Here is a 20,466-nt window from a genome sequence, read left to right as displayed (position 1 = left end):
GGAGTGTCCACAGATCGTGTCTAGTAGAGTCTTGTTTATCGATGTGTTGTGCACACCTCTATAAACGGGAAGGCTACGGGACATTTAGGATGTTGTCTTTTTTCTTCATCTTAGATCGTGCGTTAGAGATCGGGATGATCCTTTTCTGACGAAATGTTCTGTTTTCAGTGATGCCTCCGGAAAAGCCAACGGCCCGAGAAAGGGTAAGTCGTCGGCCGGAGAGACGCGAGTCGGGCTCGAAAGGGTACTCGGACCCTTGCTCAGATGATGCGTGATATTGCGTCCCGGCCAACAGACTCTACTACGTCTTCTTCATCAGAGGAGTCTGGAGCACCAGTACCTGTACCTCCAGTTCCCCAGCCAGGGGCGGACGATGGTACCCTACGAGAGGCAGTACAGTTGTTGACTCACGAACGGGGAGCAGGGATAATCGTGCAGACGAGCGCGACGAGTCACGGGCTCACGTGATTTCTTACTTTGTGGGCCGAGGCGAGGGCCGAGGACCGCCGAGGAGTTCGTCGGCGGTGCGGCGTACCTCGATAGTGCTCTGCGAGACGAGGAGTCGGTTGAGATGGCGTCATCTCGGTTGCATGATGTAGCGACGATACGAGTCATGCTGTCCCGGAGGGTGAGGGCCACTCGGCATGTATGGGGTGAGTTCCTCGTTTCCTGGCATTTGTTGAGCGACGGGCGAGAATTCGGGAGTACGGACTTAGAGGTTGATTCAACGGCCCGATATGCGCTCGTATGTGGGCGCTGAGCCGGCCGGTATATAGTGAAAGTATATAGTGGGGGCACGGCATCGGTATTTCGTTGACGGTTGCTTGGTATTGGCGACCCCGATGCGGTATGGATATCGCCATTATACGGACCCGCCCCGAGCATGGAGGACGACGCGGCGCGGCTGATAGGGATGATGACGGGGGTCGGCCCCGAAGGGCCGGATGGGTATTACCGGAGTCTCGATCGGCGATATGGCGATTGAGCATACCTCCCCGGCGCGACTACACCCCCCAGAGAACTTAGGCGGGGCGAGTTCCGGGCTCCGGGTTCACAAATGGATGGAGATTCCGGCCGGTGGAGGCCATCCACCCCGATGTCCTTGTAGGGGACGCCATTCGGGAGTGTTATCGTGCCACGGGTGCTTGCTTTGTGGCCGGCGGGGCCACTATATGAGAGATTGTCCACTCGGGGCGGTGCGGGGGGAGCGGCTCGGCCTCGGGTCGGTTCTTGGTTCGTCTTCCCCTTCGTATCTATACGCCCCGATGGGGCGGGGCACGCGGACTCCGGCGGGCGTGGCGGGCCGTGGCGGAGCCCCGATTGGCGGTCCATCGAACCGACTATATGCGTTGACCGTGGATAGGATCGGTAGGCGCCACATACGGCACGGGTGTAATTTGGACCCTTTAATTGGTTATGTTGATTGATGTATGAGCTGTTTGTGATTGTTGTAAAAAAACTCCCCAAAATTGTTTGTATGACCCGTAAGGTTAATTTAACATTCGAGGACGAATGTTCTAAAGGGGGGGAGGATGTTAGGACCCGTATTTTTTCTTGTACATTGGAACAATCCGGATTAATTATGACAAGTTAAGGACAAAACTATTTCGGGATACAAAGTCGGGATTTTTGACCTTTGATTTTTTTTTAAGACATAACTTGTGCATGAATTGATTGGTATGGAACAATTAGGAAAATTTGGGACCAAAAGTGATAAAATTGGAAGTTGAAAAATCATCCATTTTCCATAGTTGGCCATGTGAGTGGATTGAGGCCCCCACACAATTTTTGTGTCAACTTTTGAGTGGAACAACACATGTGTGGGCCACAAGCAAGTGGAGATATTTAGTATGGCTTAAAAGATGACTTTCAAGTCATCTTTCTTCTTTACACTTAGCCAAAAAAAAAAAGACCAAGAAGTTGGAGAAACAACCCCAACCTCACGGCCAGCCCTCCAAAAAAATCACCTCCCCTTCCAAGCCTTCAAAAATTGATTTCTTGGTGTTAACCCATTATTTTGAGGTCCCTAAGTAGAGTGGAAGCATCGTTGGAGCGATCAACCTATTAATTTTTCATCTTTTGGAAACCCTAGCCTATTGGAAGTTGAAGAGAAAAAGGTAAGATTTGATCTTGTTTTTGTGTTATGAAGGTTATATTCATGTTGTAGTATGTTAATATGGTTGAAAATCATGAAATAAAGTATGTTGAAGTTGAGGCCATATGTATGAGGGTTGGGCGTGTGATGGGTGTGTGTGTTGTGTGATATTGAAACTATGAATTAATGCCTAATTAGTATATTATGACCATTGTAAGGTGAAGAACGATTGAGAATCATCCATGGGTGTATGTTAGTGTGCTAGCCGAAAATGGGTCACCTTATGTGCCAAGAATTGAATTAGTATCGCTTATTGTTTTAGTCGTCGTCGCCATGAATTCTATGTTGGAAATGAAATTTTATTGACTCAAATTGATGTTGTAAATGTTGCGGACTGATTTGAAGGCTATTGTATATTTAATGTAATTGGTATATGGATGAGATAGCATTGTTAAAATAAATTGTGGATACAAATCATGACGTGAAAATGAGGAATGGGTATGGAAAATCGCTTCTCGGTTTAGGGGCATTTTTTCGGCCTAATTTGGAACAATTTGGGTTGTCGGAAATGTTGTATGAATTGCTTAGAATGTCCTTAAATATTGTTGGTAGGGGTTTGGGTTAGTATGTGAATGTATAAGCGTCGATTTTGGCTTGAAGGTAAGTCGTCGAATTGAATTTACGTAAGTTGTTGAATAATGGAAAAAGAAAGCTATTGTTATTGTATTGCTTTCCGGATTGGTTGTTGATGTTGCTAGGTTGGTTATTGTTGTTGTTGTTGATTGATATGGCCGAGTTAAATTCTCGGGGTGTCCTATTTATAGGGGAAATGCCCGACCCCCGTAGAATTAAGGGCAAATTTGGAATCTAATGCCCAAAAAGTCTTTAGCTAATATTTGGCATTTTATGGCTTGTTTATAGATCGTGGGCAGCCCGAATCATAGGTTGGATTAGCTTGAGTTTGGATCGTTTTGGAGAGCGTTTGAGGTATGTAAAGTAACCTTTCTTTTTGGCATGCCTTAGCTAAAGTAGGCTATGATACGAGCCTCTAAGAAACTCTATTCTCGAAATCCGAGCTTGTCTATGATTCGCATGTGTTTCCTTGGTATTCTTGTGCTCATATGCCATAACATTGATCCTTATATCCTTGGAATTCATAGTTTGTAAAGATTTCTTGAAAGCTGATTTTTGGTTTTAAAGCTTATTCTTTTAGTGATTCCAAAAGTTCAAACGCTCATAACTTTCTCAGAAAAGCTCGGATTGCTTTGAAATTTTTGTAGGAGTTTGTATGATGTAGGATGAGTATGTTTTTCATAGGCGGGCCCAGCTCGGGTCTACACCCGTCCGTGGGTCCCGCGATACCCTTTTATGTAATTTAGACAATTTTTGAAGAAAATGTTGTAATGATTATTCCGATTTCAAATATGATTATTTTAACTACTTTATTGAGTTTGATAATACAGTTTGACACATAAGGACGATTTCAGAAGGTTGTAGCTTTGATGTCTAATTGAAACTTGTTTCGCACTTTCCGATGTTAGTAAATATATTTGGTCACCGATTTTTGAAAGGTAGCTTAATTATTTATTTGCTCATATGCATGTGATTTTGATACGGGATTATGATTTCAAGTTTGGCTTGATATGCTTTCGAGGACGTTTTTGAATTGACTATTTCCTTGGGTTGGAAATAGTAGTACGCTTGGTTATTCTATTGGGTTTGTAATAATGATTTGTATGTCGTTATATGATATTGCCGCTGGGTATTCGGCCGCGGTATGTTATGTATGTTATGTTACTGCCTTCGCTGCACGATTACCTGCGCGAAGTAACCTCCAGCTGCGCGACCGCGCACCGACCACGACGTTTTAAGAGCCAAATTTCGTTATATTCATTCCCACTTCGTTTTAAACTAATTTTTCTGAGGTAAAGAACCCTAAAGAAGTCTCTCAAGCCCTAAGGACTAAGCTCTTCTCTCCCAACCTTCAAGAAACTTTAAGGTAAGCCTATTCCATGCAATCCAAGTTAATTCCAACATACGTTCATGATCATTAAGCAAGAATTCATCATTCTTAACATAGGGTTTTCAAGAAAACCCATCTCAAGGTTCAAAAATTCAAGATTTTGGAAATCTTCTTCAAAGCTCAAGTCTTTAATTCAAGTTTTGGAGCGACTAAGGTATGTAGAGTTACTATCTACGTGTGGGAACATCATTGTTTCTTCCCCACGCCTCATAATCCATAAATTATGATTCTCTACTAAAACTAGGGTTTCTATACCATGCTCATGATAACCCTAGGTCCATGTCCATGATTATATTCTGTATGAATTATTATAATTCCATCATTGAGTTCTTAATATTTCTTTATGATTATTGAGAATCTGTCCGTAATCCATGAAAATCCATATTTTGTATTCCATGGGTTCTTGCATGCATGTTTTGACTAAGAATGATTATTTCATGAATATCCTATATGTCTACAAGTTTTCATGTAATTAAATCATATAATTATTTTCATGCCATGATACAAGAAATATATATGCTAAATACAAGTTATTTCATAAAACCATGATACAAGCTATGTTACAAGTTACTTCGTGAAATCATGATTACAAGTTATTTCATGAAAATCATGGGCTTCTTAGCCAACTATATTATGTTCATGTTTTTGGGAGTTGCACAAATTACCGAGAAGGCTCAGATAGCCTGAAACTACGTAGCCACCGTAGGACAAGGATCGTTCCGCCCAGATAAGACGATACCTTAATTTTACACTGAATGGATCCATCAGGCACGATACCATCTTATACCCTGGCAAGGTATGAGGGCTCTGCTGGTCGCGGCGAGACCGGACTCCACGTACCCACGTGGTTATATCACATGTCGGTTTATGAAATGCTCTCCTACTTATCATGTTTTACTTATGTTATGTATACATGTACTCATGCTCACGCTCATGTATCCGTGTTTTCGGTTTCGGTTCTTATCATGTTATTCCATGTCCCATGTTATTTCTTTCGGTTGCTTTACATACCAAGACATTCAATGTGCGACGTCCCCTTTTATTGCCCGGGGGCTGCATTTCACGATGCAGTGCGATTCGATGACGACACGTACGCTCGTAGGACAAAGACATTCGTATCGGCTTATTGGTGAGCCCCATCTCATTCGGGTTTGGTCAACTTTTGTTTTATGATTAGTTATGCATCTAAGGTATCTTGGGGGCCTTGTCCCGAAGTATGTTTTCCAATCGGACTCATGATAGGTTTCATAGACTAGACAAGTCGGTTATGTTATGTCGACATTCAGAGTCGTATAGCCATTTTGGCTCATTCATGTTATTTCCGCACTCATGTTTAAACAAGTATTTTATTAAGTATTATGACTTACTACGTTTTATAAAGGCTCATCATGCATTCACGTTATATTCCGCTCATGTTATACCTCATGATGATTCAGCAAGCCATGTGGTTCGCTCGGTCACATGCAGTAAGGCACCGAGTGCCGTGTTTCGCCCAGGTCGTGGTTCGGGGCGTGACAAAATTGCCCAAAATTAAAGACCAACCCAATTGAAGGACAAACCGTCCAATTCCCTCGAAAAACTACAAATACATTATTTGAGCAAAAGTTAGTGGTTCTGTCGAACCCGTATGCGGGCTTCTACCTCCGCTTCTGTTTAAAAGAAGGAAAGGAAAAATGGCTCTCAAATTAAGAAATACCCTCCTAATTGTGTTTTCAGATTTTGAAGGGGACTAAGCACATCGTCAACCGGTGATTTTTTACCGATCCAGTTTTCATTTTTTGGGACCGGTTAATCGGTCAATTTTTTTTTTAAATATACCCGTAGGCTGACTGGGCTGGACCGTTGGGAAACGGTCCATTTTGCAAAAATGGCCATTGCTAACGGCTCCAAACGCCCCTTTTGGCCCCCCAACTCCCCCCCCCCCCCCCCCCCCCCCCCCCCCCCCAAGTTTTTTTTTACACTTTTAACCTATTTTTTTTACACTTTAACCTATCCCCCACCCCTATATAAACCCTTCTCCATTTTCAATTTTAATCCACACCAATTCACTCTTCTCTTTCTCTCAATTATAACTACTTTGCAACAATTAGCCACTTTAAATTTCTCTCAATTAAATATTATAAAGTTTTATTCTAGTTTCAATTATTAATTTTACAATTACAAAAAAAATTGTTGGTGGAGTTGGTGATTTTGCAACAATCCGAAGTAGCTCCAAAGCTTTGGTGGATTTGCAATTCTAGCGGCCTTCACTTTGGTGGAAATTAGTCGGGCAATTTGGTACCTTCGTTCCAACTCTATCTTTATTTTCGGCTATTTAATTTACGCAATTTACTTCTTGCAATTTAATTTGTTGCAATTTATTTTCTTGTGATTTATTTGAGTGTGATTTAAATTAATTCTATTTAATAATGTCGAAGAGATTAGACGTGGTGCCGGTAGTAGTGGTATTGTTAGGGGTGGATTTAATAAGGAAACTTTTGTGAACGAAACACTTAATTTAGGTATTGATATTGGTGGAAATAATCCACTTTTAGAGCATGAGGTAATGCAACAACACTATACCGACACTTTTAATGAAATTAATGACGACGATGATGATGAAACACAAGCCCTCGAAAATCTCATAGGAGATAAAAGTCCTGCACAATCACATACACAAGACAAACCGCCAAGAACTCATCGGCCAACCGCTAAAATTTGAAAATTTATGACTAAGGATAAGGAAAGACAAACAACTACATGTAATTTATGTAATCAAGAATTTGTTTTTAGGCAACTAACTAGTAAGGATGGTGGAACGGGTTCACTAACGAATCATATGAAAGATAAACATAGGGATGCTTGGGGAGAGCAAACGGGTTCAAATGTGTGGGGTATTCAACAAACAATAGACCCACAAACGGTAGAAATTTTTGCTATGACAAAAAAAAAGAGCGTGTAGAAATAGCTAAAATGATTGCTTTTGATGCTCTATCATTTTTCTTTCCTTCGGGTTTGGGGTTTGTTACTTATATTCAACGTTGTTATAATCCGTTATTTGAGGGTATTCCTAGAATTACTTGTAGAGCGGATATTATAGATTTATATAAAAAATATAGATTTTATTTGCCCCATGTATTTAATTCTTTAAATTGTAGTGTTTCTCTTACCACCGATTTGGGTCTTAGTCTTAACAAGTTAGGTTTTTTTGCTATTATATGTAATTGGGTTGATGATAATTGGGTGATGCAAAAAAGAATTATAGCTTTTTTATATGATGAAGGGAAAGGTCGTTATGATGAAAATTTTTTAGCAGATTCAATGTCAACTATTATGAATTTTTTTAACATTTATAGAAAAACACTTTGTATTACTTTAGATAATGCTTCTAATAATACAAAGACGGTTGATCTTTTAAAAAGGGAATTAAATCCTCCGTTAAAAAATATTTTTCATGTGAGACTTGCAAGTACTAGTTTGCATTCGCGATTGGATTAGATCGGAGCGACGCAACCAAAATTCAGAAGCGGTGGAAGGCAAAGAGGAAGAGATTGAAGATTTGATAGCAAGTGGAATAGACCAAATGAAAGACTTTGAAGATATCTCAGTGACCGAATATGATACGGCGGATATTAGCCAAATGATTGACACTTTTTGATTTTATTATTCTATTACTTTTTTGCAACTCATGTATTATTTACAAGTTAAAAAAAAAATTACAACTTGCAAATAAATGTTATCCATGACTGAATAAAATATATGGCTCATTGAGCTTTCTTCTATTTACTTGTGTTCACATTTTTACTTATATTAAGTTAGGAATATACCTAAAATATACTAAGAATATACTCATAATATACATCTACTTAAATTAAAAAATAGAAAGTTATATACTTGGAAAATAACTAAGATATACTAAGAATATACTTATAATATAAATATACTTAAGTTATAAAATAGGAATTTATAAACTTAGAAAAAACTTAAGTTATTTATAACTTAAACATATATAAGTATATATAGTATACATATAACTTGAACATGTGTATATAAGTTAGAAGTATATAACTTATATATATATATATATATATATATATATATATATATATATATATATATATATATATACATATATATATAAGTATATATAGTATACATATTATAACTTAAACATATATAAGTATATATAGTTAGTAAATATATAATATATATATATATATATATATATATATATATATATATATATATATATATATATCTTTGAGTCCGGAGCCTAAAGGGCACTAAAATGCACAAAATAAATCAAAAGGGGTGCTCCATTCCACAATATACCAAAAGGGGTATAACGTGGAGGGGCCAACGTTATACCCCCAAAAATTTTTTCCCCTGTCAGACAAAAAAAAATTAATTTAAAAGTATAGGGTGATAAATTTCGTATAACGTGGATCAGTCCACGTTATACAAAACACGTTATACCATTTCATTCTAATCTTCCCATTTCATTTCTAATATACACAAAGTCATATATATATTGTATAACGTGGATCAGTCCACGCTATATGATATATATATTTTACCCCCCCCCCCACCACGTTTTACAAAAATAGTTTCTAAGAAGTTGGCCAGATTTAAATCATATCCGGTTGTTTTTTTAATAAATTTTCTTTTTAGTGATTTTTTAATTTTAACTCAAACATACGCCACAAGTCATATAATAATTAACTCAAACAAATATTTTAACTCATACAATAATTAAATCGCATATGATACACATCCTACCTCTACTACTCCCCTAAATCGCATATATGACACATATTTAATTATTGTATGAGTTAAAATATTTGTTTGAGTTAATTATTATATGACTTGTGGTGTATGTTTGAATTAAAAAAAAATCACTAAATTTTTTTTTATTAAAAAGACAACCGGATATGATTTAAATCTGGCCTACGTCTCAGAAACTATTTTTGTAAAACTTGGTGGGGGTGGGGTAGGGGGGGTAAAATATATATATTGTATAACGTGGATTGATCCACGTTATACAATATATATTCAATCCACGTTATACAATATATATGACTTCATGTATATTAGAAATGAAATGGGAAGATTGTCGTGTATATTAGAAAATGGGAAGATTAGAATTATATGTATATATATATATATATATATATATATATATATATATAAAAGTATATAGTATACATATATCTTAAACATATATATATAAGTATATATAATATACATATTATAACTTAAACATATATAAGTATATATAGTATACATATAACTTAAACATATATATATGTATATATATATATATATATATATATCTTTGTTAGTTAGTAAATATATAAAATTTGATTCCGGAGCTTAAAGGGCACTAAAATGCACAAAATAAATCAAAAGGGGTGCTCCATTCCACAATATACCAAAAGGGGTATAACATGGAGGGGCCAGCGTTATACCCCCAAAATTTTTTTCCCCTGTCAGACAAAAAAAAATTAATTTAAAAGTATAGCGTGATAAATTTCGTATAACGTGGATCAGTCCACGTTATACAAAACACGTTATACCATTTCATTCTAATCTTCCCATTTCATTTCCAATATACACAAAGTCATATATATTGTATAACGTGGATCAGTCCACGCTATATGATATATATATTTTACCCCCCCCCCCCCCCCACCACGTTTTACAAAAATAGTTTCTAAGAAGTTGGCCAGATTTAAATCATATCCGGTTGTTTTTTTAATAAATTTTCTTTTTAGTGATTTTTTAATTTTAACTCAAACATACGCCACAAGTCATATAATAATTAACTCAAACAAATATTTTAACTCATACAATAATTAAATCGCATATGATACACATCCTACCTCTACTACTCCCTAAATCGCATATATGACACATATTTAATTATTGTATGAGTTAAAATATTTGTTTGAGTTAATTATTATATGACTTGTGGTGTGTGTTTGAATTAAAAAAAAATCACTAAATTTTTTTTTATTAAAAAGACAACCGGATATGATTTAAATCTGGCCTACGTCTCAGAAACTATTTTTGTAAAACTTGGTGGGGGTGGGGTGGGGGGGGGGGGGGTAAAATATATATATTGTATAACGTGGATATATTCAATCACGTTATACAATATATATGACTTCATGTATATTAGAAATGAAATGGGAAGATTGTCGTGTATATTAGAAAATGGGAAGATTAGAATGAAATGGTATAACGTGGATCAGTCCACGTTATACTTTTAAATTAATTTTTTTTTTTTTTTTTTTTTGTCTGACAGGGGAAAAAATTTTTGGGGGTATAACGTTGGCCGCTCCACGTTATACCCCTTTTGGTATATTGTGGAATGGAGCACCCCTTTTGGTTTATTTTGTGCATTTTAGTGCCCTTTAGGCTCCGGACTCTATAAACTTTACTTATAAACTTATATAATATATATAAATATACCTACAATATACTAAAAATACTATAACATACATATACTATACAAAAACCCCCAAAAAAAGGGGGGGGGGGGGGGGTGGGTTTTAATTATTGAACTGGCCGATTCCGATTTCCAAGTTTGGAACAGGTTAACCGGCAACCGGTGGCCGGTTCCCGTTTTTTGTCCGGAAACCGACCGGTTTCCTAACCGGTTGCTGGTCCGGTCCAGTTTCAACCGGTTAACAGGCTTAAAGGGGATTGTGTAAAGATTTTCTACATTATTAGATTTCAAACAATGAATTAACTATTTAATAAACTTTTTGGGTTCTGTTTAAAAAATTTCAAACATCATGGACTTATTCGAATATATGTAATAGATATTGAACTGAAAACAACATCCTAATTAATTCAATACTCCTACTTTATGATGGATTCTCCAAGAAAAGTTTGTGTTCACTTTGGTTGTCCGTACACGAACGGTGATAGTTCCGTTCCTTGGTGAAAAGGCATAAAAAAAGTAAATTATATAGTTGACTCGGATTACTATGCCAAAGTAATTTCCTGGAAGATTCTTTATTCTTCATGTTTTGAATTAATATGGAGGGCCAGCTTGTTGGAAAATCGATTCAAAATTGGAGTATGAAACCAAAATTGCTCAGGATTAGATATTTGTTAGTTTCTTTAGTTCATGTCTAAATAGGATTTATGGTCAAGATTATATAGGAATAGTTGGGAGAATAATTTAAAGTTGGATTAGAAAACCAAATTTGTTTAGGATTTGGTATTTATTTAATTCATGTCTAAATATGATTTATAATCAAAATAATACTATAGGAAATGATTTTCCAATTCCTAGCTAAATTAGATTTTGCACTATTATAAATTGTGGTGCTAATACCTATTTTAATATAGTAGAGAGTAGCGGAGAATTGTAGAGAGCATCAAGAAATTTATGAGATTCTGGAGAAATATTTTTGCTTCAATAGATTTTTTTAGTTTTTGGCTAAAAAGTAAGTTTTGCACTACTATAAATAGAGTTTACTGCTTTAGTAAAAATTTCATCTTGAGACAATGGAATCTGATTCATCCTGTACTGATCTTACTCATATTAATGAAGAATTGCCAAGGAATGTTGAGGAGAAGTTGAAGTTGAGTGACAAAGATGCAGGGCCGAAATTGGATACAAATTAGCATCAAAGTATTGGCACAAAGGGATCGCCACTAAGGCGGTGAAGATGGCAGCAGCCGCCATCTTTGTAGACTGGTCACACATGGCCAGGCTTGAAGCTGTGGTGGATGTTGAAAATCTAGCATCACAAAGGGTGTTGGAGAAGGTAGATTTTACAAAGGAGGGTGTTTTGAGGAAGTATTATCTTCTTAATGGAAACCAAGAGATATGGTCATCTTTAGTCTTTTTCGAAAAGGGTCAAATATGCCTCTGAACTTTGGAAAATAGTTTATTCATATCTTTCGTTATATTATTGGGTCAATTATGCCTTTGCCGTTGTACTTTGAGTCCAAATATACCCTTCTTTTATATTGAGTCCAAATATATGCTTCCTCCGTTAAAATTATCAAAGGCGGACGTGAAGGTATGACGTGGACACTAACAACTTCGGTGAGTGGACACATAGACATGACGCCACCTCACCACCCCAACCCATTTACCTCTCTCTTCCCCTTTTTCTTCCATCACTATCATCTCCTCCCCTCCACAACTTTTGCAACCATTAGCACCATAACACCACAACTTTTTAAGGTCTTTAAAAAAAGAGACAAAAAAAAAAAAAATGGCTAAACAATCAAGAAACTTAAGCAAACAAACAAAAACAGTTGAGGAGAGCGGGGGTAGTGATCAAATTTGACTGTTTCTTCTTCAAGAAAATGAAAAAGGAGATGACTTTATAATTAAATCATCATCAACAGAGGTGTATTAGTTGAGAAATTAATATATAAAGCCATTTGGACACTAAAATTGAACTCCCAAAAGACAAAAACAAGACAGCTGCCAGTGATGAATTGAAGTAACTGAAATTAATACTACTACTTAAAAAACTATGGGAGCTGACACTACTAATATTATTCCAAGATTTGTCAAGATCCATGCTATTCTAGGAACTCAATTTCAGCTAAAAAATAACACCTATTTGTCAAGATCCATGCTTTTGCGTAGTCTTTTATCCACTGATCCTCAATTACACAATTTGGCACAAGATATTCGTAGGCGTGGATAGAGCAGCTATGAAAAAGAAGAAAACCATCCAAAAAGGATAATTTTTCGTGGAGACATTACACATAAAAAATCCTTAGTTACTTACTTTATGTAATAGGTCAGATTTTTTATTTTATTTTTTATAGTCAACTACCTAATTTGTATTAATTCAAGGAATATAGTATAAAAGGATTGATTCTCTTGTCAATGTGTTTATGGTTGTGTTTGATCAAGATATGATTCATATTTTACTTGATACTTTTCTTTAAATTCTTTTCTTTCGAGCTAAGGGTCTACGGGAAACAACCTATCTACCCCACAAAAGTAGGGGCTTATCCTCCCGAGACCCCATTTGTGAAATTTTACTGGGTATGTAGTTATCGTTGCTGTGTTTGATCAATAATATGGAATAAGTCTTGTTCTTTAGGCACACGTCACGGATTCGAAACATGTTGCATACAAAAACCTATTTAAAGGAGAAGGTTGAGGGGTGGATCAGTTGGAACATGCATCTTTATTTTCTTTTATTCAAATTTTGTTTTTTTGCAATTTTTTTGGTTAATTAAGTTGCAAGTATGCTTATGCTCTGAGGTTAGGTAATTTATAGATCAATCAGCCAAATTGAAATATCCAACTAATACGTACCGAATCCAATACAAAAATGTATTATGTGTGGACACAATTCAAGAACAATAATGTAACTAAAGAATGACAAGTACAATAACTAATAATCCCCATCAAGAAAATGACTGCAGATCATATGAACTAAAACAAAAAAGAGCCAGTAATAGGTAAAATAAGAAGCTGTAAATCTGAATCTATCAACAGAGCAATTCCATATTCAATGAAAGTTGTAGCCAAAAATCTCAGGCCATGTTGAATGTTGAAGCATATGAAGCAATGAAGAGAATGAAGAAGAAAAGTGGAGCTGCCATCTTAATTGAATCTGCATCATTTGAACCATCTTGTGATGATGGTACTGCGTTAGATCCACGTCCTGTTACACATTGGTATTGTGTTAAAGCTCGAATTTTGTAAAACCTGAATTTGATGTTCTTGAAAAGTACTAGTAGTAGAATTTGAGGAAGAAAAAAAAAAAAAAAGTAATTTACCTGAAGCATCTGTAGTTGGAGAATCTGCTGTTCCAGCGGGAGAGCTATTTGGTGAACCAGCTGTTCCAAGTAACAGATGTTAGAGAGATCAAAAAACTTATTCGCACTCGATGTTTATATATCAAACAGATAAATGTAACATGTGTGCCTGTCGTACACACATTTATCAGTTAATCATGGTCAAATAATGTGTATTCTCACTATAGTGTGTGACTGTTAAGGTTAAATTTCTTAATTTGGTGTAAACACGCACCTATTGCAGGTAAGTATTTTCCATTTACATATTATATGGAGGTGACTCCAGACAGAAGCGGAGCTAGGATTTTGAGTTTACGAGTTCTAGATTCTAGAAAATGTAGCTTACAAGGTTCTTGATAAATTATTTATACATATCAAGTGATTTTTAAATGTAAATACAGAGTTTGGGTTAAAGCAACTGTGTTCTCCCAAACTTGTAGGCGAAGCTGTAGCTCCCCTGACTCCGGATGGATCTAGCTTTCTGCGGTAGTTGTGATTAGACCCCACTGCTATACCCAAAAACAAATTTTGTAGACAAAAGTACATATCCTAATAACGTATCAGTGCAGTTGAGTTTACTGATCAATTGATATATAATAGACTGGTTCAATTTGGATCCACAGACTCTCTAAGATCTATCTCTAAAGTGATGTGAAAACTCTATGTAAGAGTCGCGCATCGGCTACGGATGCGGTTATTGGTTCAAAGAAAATTCATACCTCAGGAACTAGCTTTAGACGTTAGGCACAAAGTCCATTTCTTAATAGTATTATAAATTCATAAAAGAGTAATATTCTTTAGTTTTGGAGTGAATTTTGCTACTTACCATTGCATTGGCTAAGAGGTGGAGTCTGAACTTTACAAGCAGTAGGAAGTGCCAAAGCCTGAGTCTGGTTAATAGGTAGCCCCAAATTAGAGCCACCACCATTGAGGGCCTGGCACAAACATTTTGGATTGTTCTTAACCACAGTGCCTAGTTGAGTGCAACAACCTGAAGATGGAGTAGAGGAATTTCCAGTAATATAGTTCAAGCAAGGTGACATACTGATCAACACATTCGTGCAGTCATTGCTCGATTGTGCAACAACTCCTGCCAAGAACATCGTGCACACAATCGCGAAAATACCCATTCTGCTCCTTTGAATTGCCATTAGATATGAAGTGGATTTTTTTTTTCTGATTGAAGTAAGTTTGATTACAAAATGTGTTGTTAGAAGAAGAAAAGTTGTGTTTGTTTATATAGGAAAAACGGAGTAGGGAGAGTCAAAGAAGATGTTTTAAAAATTGGTGACCGATAAACAAGTAGTAACGTAAATTCAGAGAATGACATTATTTCGTACTTTGGTCACAATTTACATAGGAATTAGGTAGATTTGACAAAGTAGTTAGTTGCGTGGGTGACCAACTAATGCCAACCAATTGTCCCATTATTTGACTAGTCACAAACAGAAAAGCCTATGGCTAAAGTGTTCACATTGGAAAACTTAGAAGAACTTATATACAAGGTTGATATCATCTCTCTCTCTCTCTCTCTCTCTCTCTCTATATATATATATATAAAAGGAGAGTAGTACGCTTAATATTAAGTCAAGTAGCGTAATATGAACATGCCACTTTGCAACAAATTTTATTTGCATTAATTATAGAAGAAGTTATTAATTGTAGTTCAAAATATTACCTAATTTAATAATCTACTACTACTACTACTAATTATAATAATTATTATTATTAATAATAATAATAATGAAGTCACGAATATACTCATACGATATTATCAACACATAGTATTAGAGTTGTTAATATGATAATCTATCTATCTATCTATCTATATATATATATATATATATATATATATATATTAAAGGAGAGTAGTCTAGCTTAATATTAAGTAGATAATATTTCATACCTTAAATAAAAATGTAGATAATAATGAAAATAATAATGAACTCACCTAATATACTCATACGATATTATCAACACATAGTAGTAGAGTTAATAATAATAATAATAATAATAATAATAATAATAATAATTAAGTCAAGTGGCATATCGAAAACAAGCCACTTGATTACCAACTTTATTCGCCTTTTGCAATTGTGACTCTTTTACAAATTCACATCCTAAATAATAGAGGATTTGAATTAGAACGGAAATATAAAGAATTTATAGACACGAGTATAGTTTTTCAATTTTAAGTGAAATAAAAAACATCCGGTTAAAAGATAAACAATTTAAAAAAAAAAAAATGCAAACCTTTTCTTGGAACTTACATTGAATTTGTTACTTCATAAACATTTATTGGCTATTTTACCAATGAAACGTGAAAACATGTTGCAGCTTAGACGGTGTTCATCGTAATGGCATGAATTGTTCCCCACACAGATGAGGAGTTCGATTAAAGCTATTTTCTATATGCTAAGGTTGTCAATTCAGTGTTCAAGGAAAATTGACAACCCGTGTGATTTCCTCACTAAATGTTACATTTAATAATTATGTTATTAGATGTATGGAAAAAGGATGTGATTATGATTCACCTTTTAAATTTAAAATGAGAGTTGGTAGTTCTAGGCTTAACCTCCTATATATACCTTTTTAATAACAGATAAGTTAAATTAGGTTTTTTCTTTAAAGTTACTCTTCTTGTCATCACCACTTCTTTCAAAAAAATAAATAAATCTTCCTCTTCCCTTTCTAATAGAAGAATCTGCCATTACATATGTATATTGGTTTAAAAAGTCTCTTTGTTTCAAATTATTTTTTGATTTTCATTGTGCTTATAAGTAATTTTTTTTGTCTGAGCTGATTGAAGAATTTTGTTTAGTTTTATTTTCCAATGAATGATTTTATGTGGCTTTATCTTGTGATGTAACATTTTATGATCTAATTAACATTATTTCTCTCTCATTTTGTTGCATAAGTCACTTTTATGTTCTTACTTTTCATCCATATCTCCGGAGAATTTATATCGTAAGTTTTCTTCTTTGTAAATCTTTTATGTCAATACAGGTCATATTGCTTAATTATTTTTCCTATCACATTAGCAAAAAATAAAAAAGAGGCTTTATAATAAGATTTTGGTTTACTTAGTTGCTTATTGGATTATGAACATCTCATAATATTTCGGATTGTAGAAGGCATTAATTTCTTTTTTGTAGTGTTTGAAACTTGGATGAAAGAGTAGGAATTGGCGATGAAAAAAACATGATAACAAATTTCTGTTACTTTCTCCCTATCTCTGTAAACAAATTCGCTCTGTCAATATTATAAATTATTTATTTATAAACATATCAATTGTATATCACAAATGGTATGCCAAAAGATGTATTTATCACAAATGATAAAATATTACATTTAAAATTTAAACTTAAAAGTTAAAATAAAAAATTATTTTCAAATTGGAAGTTTTTTATTCACCAAGGGAGTCTTCCTCTTTAAAAGATCGAGCTCCAACTCTGAATAATAATCATCATCTCGAGCTCCAACTCTAAATAATAATCATCATCTCCTTGACACATCCAGGTGATTCATGGGACAGAGCAGTATTATTATTTTTTATTAGAAAAACATATAAAGATATTGGAGACTGAAAAAATTTGCCCATTGTGTGCAATAGATATTAATTTTAAGCTTTGTCAACCAGTTAATGATGACATGGAAGGTTTTATTTTTTATTTTATTTAATATTTAAATCAGATTGGTATAGTCACAATTATTAGATGAATGTAATTTATTTCATGTTACATGTATTTTCCTGATATTCATCATGTTTAGTTTTTTTAGCAGTATTTAATTTTCATCGTACTTTCAAGCTATTATTTGATCTTTTGGTTGATTTTATGCGTTTTTATTGTTGATTAATGATGGTGATAATTATCTATTAATTCAATTTGAGAGAAATTTGGAAGAATTACCCATAGAAAAGAAGATTGAGAACTTGGTAATTTAGCCTGTTAAGCCAAGCTTATGAGAAATCAAATTTTTTTTTTTTATTTTTAAAAAAAGTGTTTATTTTAGAAATTGAGGTGCTTGAGTAAGATTTTGGGAAAAAAATAAGTTCTTTTAAATAATATTAGAAAATATATTTTAGAAGCTAAATAATTGTGCGCAAATATATAGCAAGTCAGAATTCATGAATTACAGTGCAATTTCCATTATTAGCTCACATTTTGAGCCTATCATTTGTTTCAAGTATACTTCGAATTAACTTAGATAATATAATTGATAAATTTAAAGAATATTATTATAAAAAATAATGAAAAATTTAAAAAAAGTTTGAGTAATATAAAAAAGATTAAAAATAATAAAAAATTATTTCAAGAGTAAGAGAATCTATGTTATACTTTATAGTCAATAGAGAGAACTGAACAAAGACAATTTAATAATGGATATTGCAATGATAATAGACAAAAATTGTAGAAAAGAGAGATTTTCGAAGTTTTTTTATTTTTTTTTTATTTTTTATAGTGTAGATATATTTGGATAAGATTTATTTGAATGTGAGATGTAAAGAAAATCATTTAAATTATCGTTAGAAAAGTTATATTATAGATAAAATCACGTATCTGAAACTATAACAGATATAGTTAAAAATAAGAAATATTGAACAACAAAAGAATTTCAAGTCTTGGCAATGAAATAATACCAAGTAATAAATATAATACCTATAACGATAAACAAGGAATAAAAATGTAGTATAGTTTAATATAGAGGAATTAGACTTAAATATGCATAAAAAGATTGAGTATAAAATTAAATAGATGATATTCACCGCGCATCGCGCGGGTACGTATACTAGTATTATATAATACTAAAAGTGAGAAGGCCATAGTGTAAAGTTAATGTACTAAAATACCCTTTAAAAGTTAAACAACCAAATTACCCCTTATCTAAAAGTAAAATTACTCCCCATTAAAAATTAACATTTAATATTTGTCCCTTTTTTGATTCCTTTCTTGAACTCTACTTCTAAAATATTTTTGTATCAAAAGGTAAATCTATCTTCTAATAAATGATCAGTAAACATAAAATTTAATACTACAATTAACTTGGTAAATGAAAAGACAATTACTGAAAGCTACTATAATGAAGTAAGTAAATGATACTTCCTCTGTCTCATATTAGTGCGTCCACATTACTATAAATATTTGTTTCAAAATACTTGTCCATTTATAAAATCAAGATAGAGTTGATTAAGCTTTTCCTACTTTTGCCCTTAACATTAATTATTTTTTAAGTAACCAATATTGATTAGAGTGTCATTAATTGGAGATATAAGGATAATGTAGTAAAAATACATTTTTATTTATGAGTTTTTGAAGGGCGTGTAAAAGGAAAAGTGACCGAGTAATATAAGACGGAAGAAGTAGAGAATTACATGGATTCACTGCACTCTTTCAACACCCTCATAAAGTTATACGCTGTTAGTTACTCTTGAAAAAGTAAATTTGAACAGTCACAATCCACACATTTACATTAATATGGTGTCATATAATGTTTGATATCTGCTCATAAAGCACGATCAACAAATTGTTAATTCTGACATTTATTGAAACCTTTACTTATTAGGCAAATCCATCACATAAATATTGCAAATTCTTTTTACATATAGTAATTTTTATCTAGCCTGTAAATGTGATTACTTGAGATATAAAATTAAAAATCTCACCTCCATAACTCAATCATTTTCAGTTACGTCTTCATAATTTCTCGTCTTAAGAGTATTTATTCCTCTCCTGCCTCTCATGTTCATAACCTCAAAAATATTAATGTGTAAAATTATTTCATCTATCCTTGTATACATCACAAACATGAAAGCTAAATGGGAAAATTCATGTGGTATCAGGTTAGCATTTTATTCTACGCATGCCTATTTGTCTGCAGAAATGGTTCAACGTAAGTTGCAAAAGTTAAAAAAAAAAATGTCACTCCAGCATATTGACACTAAAAGGTTTTGAATAGTTGATTATATCTCATTATCTCATCTCTTTTATTTATTTAGATGCTACTTCTGTTTGCTTCTCCTATTATCTTATACAGTAACTCTCTTAAATTGTTAACTGCTGCCATTTGCAAGGGTCAATGAGATGGCAAAACAAAAGGAAAAAATGAAACTGATAAAAGCAACTGAGGACTGAGGTGGATGGTGATATGTGTTGTCTATGTACCTTCCATCTCATGCTATATTTATATTATCATTCTTTTATCATTACTTATTTGAATTGGTATTATTCTTTTATTTGGGAACTGTCAGCTTAGGTAACTACCTGCATATTGTGAGGGCTTGGCCAAGTAAAGATAAATTTTTAATTACTGACTTCAAGTTGAATTTAATTATAATTTATTCATTTCTCTTTTTCAGGATGTTTTTATTAATTAGAATAAACCATCCTATCTTTAAACGCTTGAGGCGAAGATAACTGTATATTTTTTAGTTATGTTTGTAGGTGTTGTGGAGATATGTATTTCTTTGTCGTGTCTCTATTAATTTCGTTAAAGATATCTATATGCTTTTCTTAAATTTTGAGCAGGAATTCATCTATATATCACATACATTAGATGCTACTTATGTTATGTTAAT

General features: G+C 33.9%; 1 protein-coding gene across 1 annotated transcript; it reads right to left on the bottom strand.

The window, feature by feature from the left end:
• Positions 1-13,401: 13,401 nt before the first annotated feature.
• On the bottom strand, positions 13,402-15,156 carry LOC132047077 (non-specific lipid transfer protein GPI-anchored 5-like). Its single transcript, XM_059437975.1, has 3 exons — positions 14,716-15,156; positions 13,872-13,931; positions 13,402-13,756 (listed from the first exon to the last, which is right to left on the bottom strand). The coding sequence occupies exons 1-3, from the start codon at positions 15,038-15,040 to the stop codon at positions 13,626-13,628; spliced, it is 516 nt and encodes a 171-aa protein (XP_059293958.1). The 5' UTR covers positions 15,041-15,156; the 3' UTR covers positions 13,402-13,625.
• Between the last annotated feature and the right edge of the window lie 5,310 nt (positions 15,157-20,466).

This window comes from Lycium ferocissimum, chromosome 1 (genome assembly GCF_029784015.1).
Source record: "Lycium ferocissimum isolate CSIRO_LF1 chromosome 1, AGI_CSIRO_Lferr_CH_V1, whole genome shotgun sequence".
In the NCBI taxonomy this organism is placed as follows: Eukaryota; Viridiplantae; Streptophyta; class Magnoliopsida; order Solanales; family Solanaceae; genus Lycium; species Lycium ferocissimum.
This window is presented reverse-complemented; position numbering and strand designations above follow the sequence as displayed.

Bases quoted from the DNA above. Each gene is read 5' to 3' on its own strand.
- LOC132047077 (XM_059437975.1), bottom strand. From the start codon at position 15,040: ATGGCAATTCAAAGGAGCAGAATGGGTATTTTCGCGATTGTGTGCACG. The intron at 13,932-14,715 runs GTAAGTAGCAAA...TACTTGGAACAG, and splicing joins ACCTCTTAGCCAATGCAATG to CTGGTTCACCAAATAGCTCT. The intron at 13,757-13,871 runs GTAAATTACTTT...AATGTGTAACAG, and splicing joins TCCAACTACAGATGCTTCAG to GACGTGGATCTAACGCAGTA.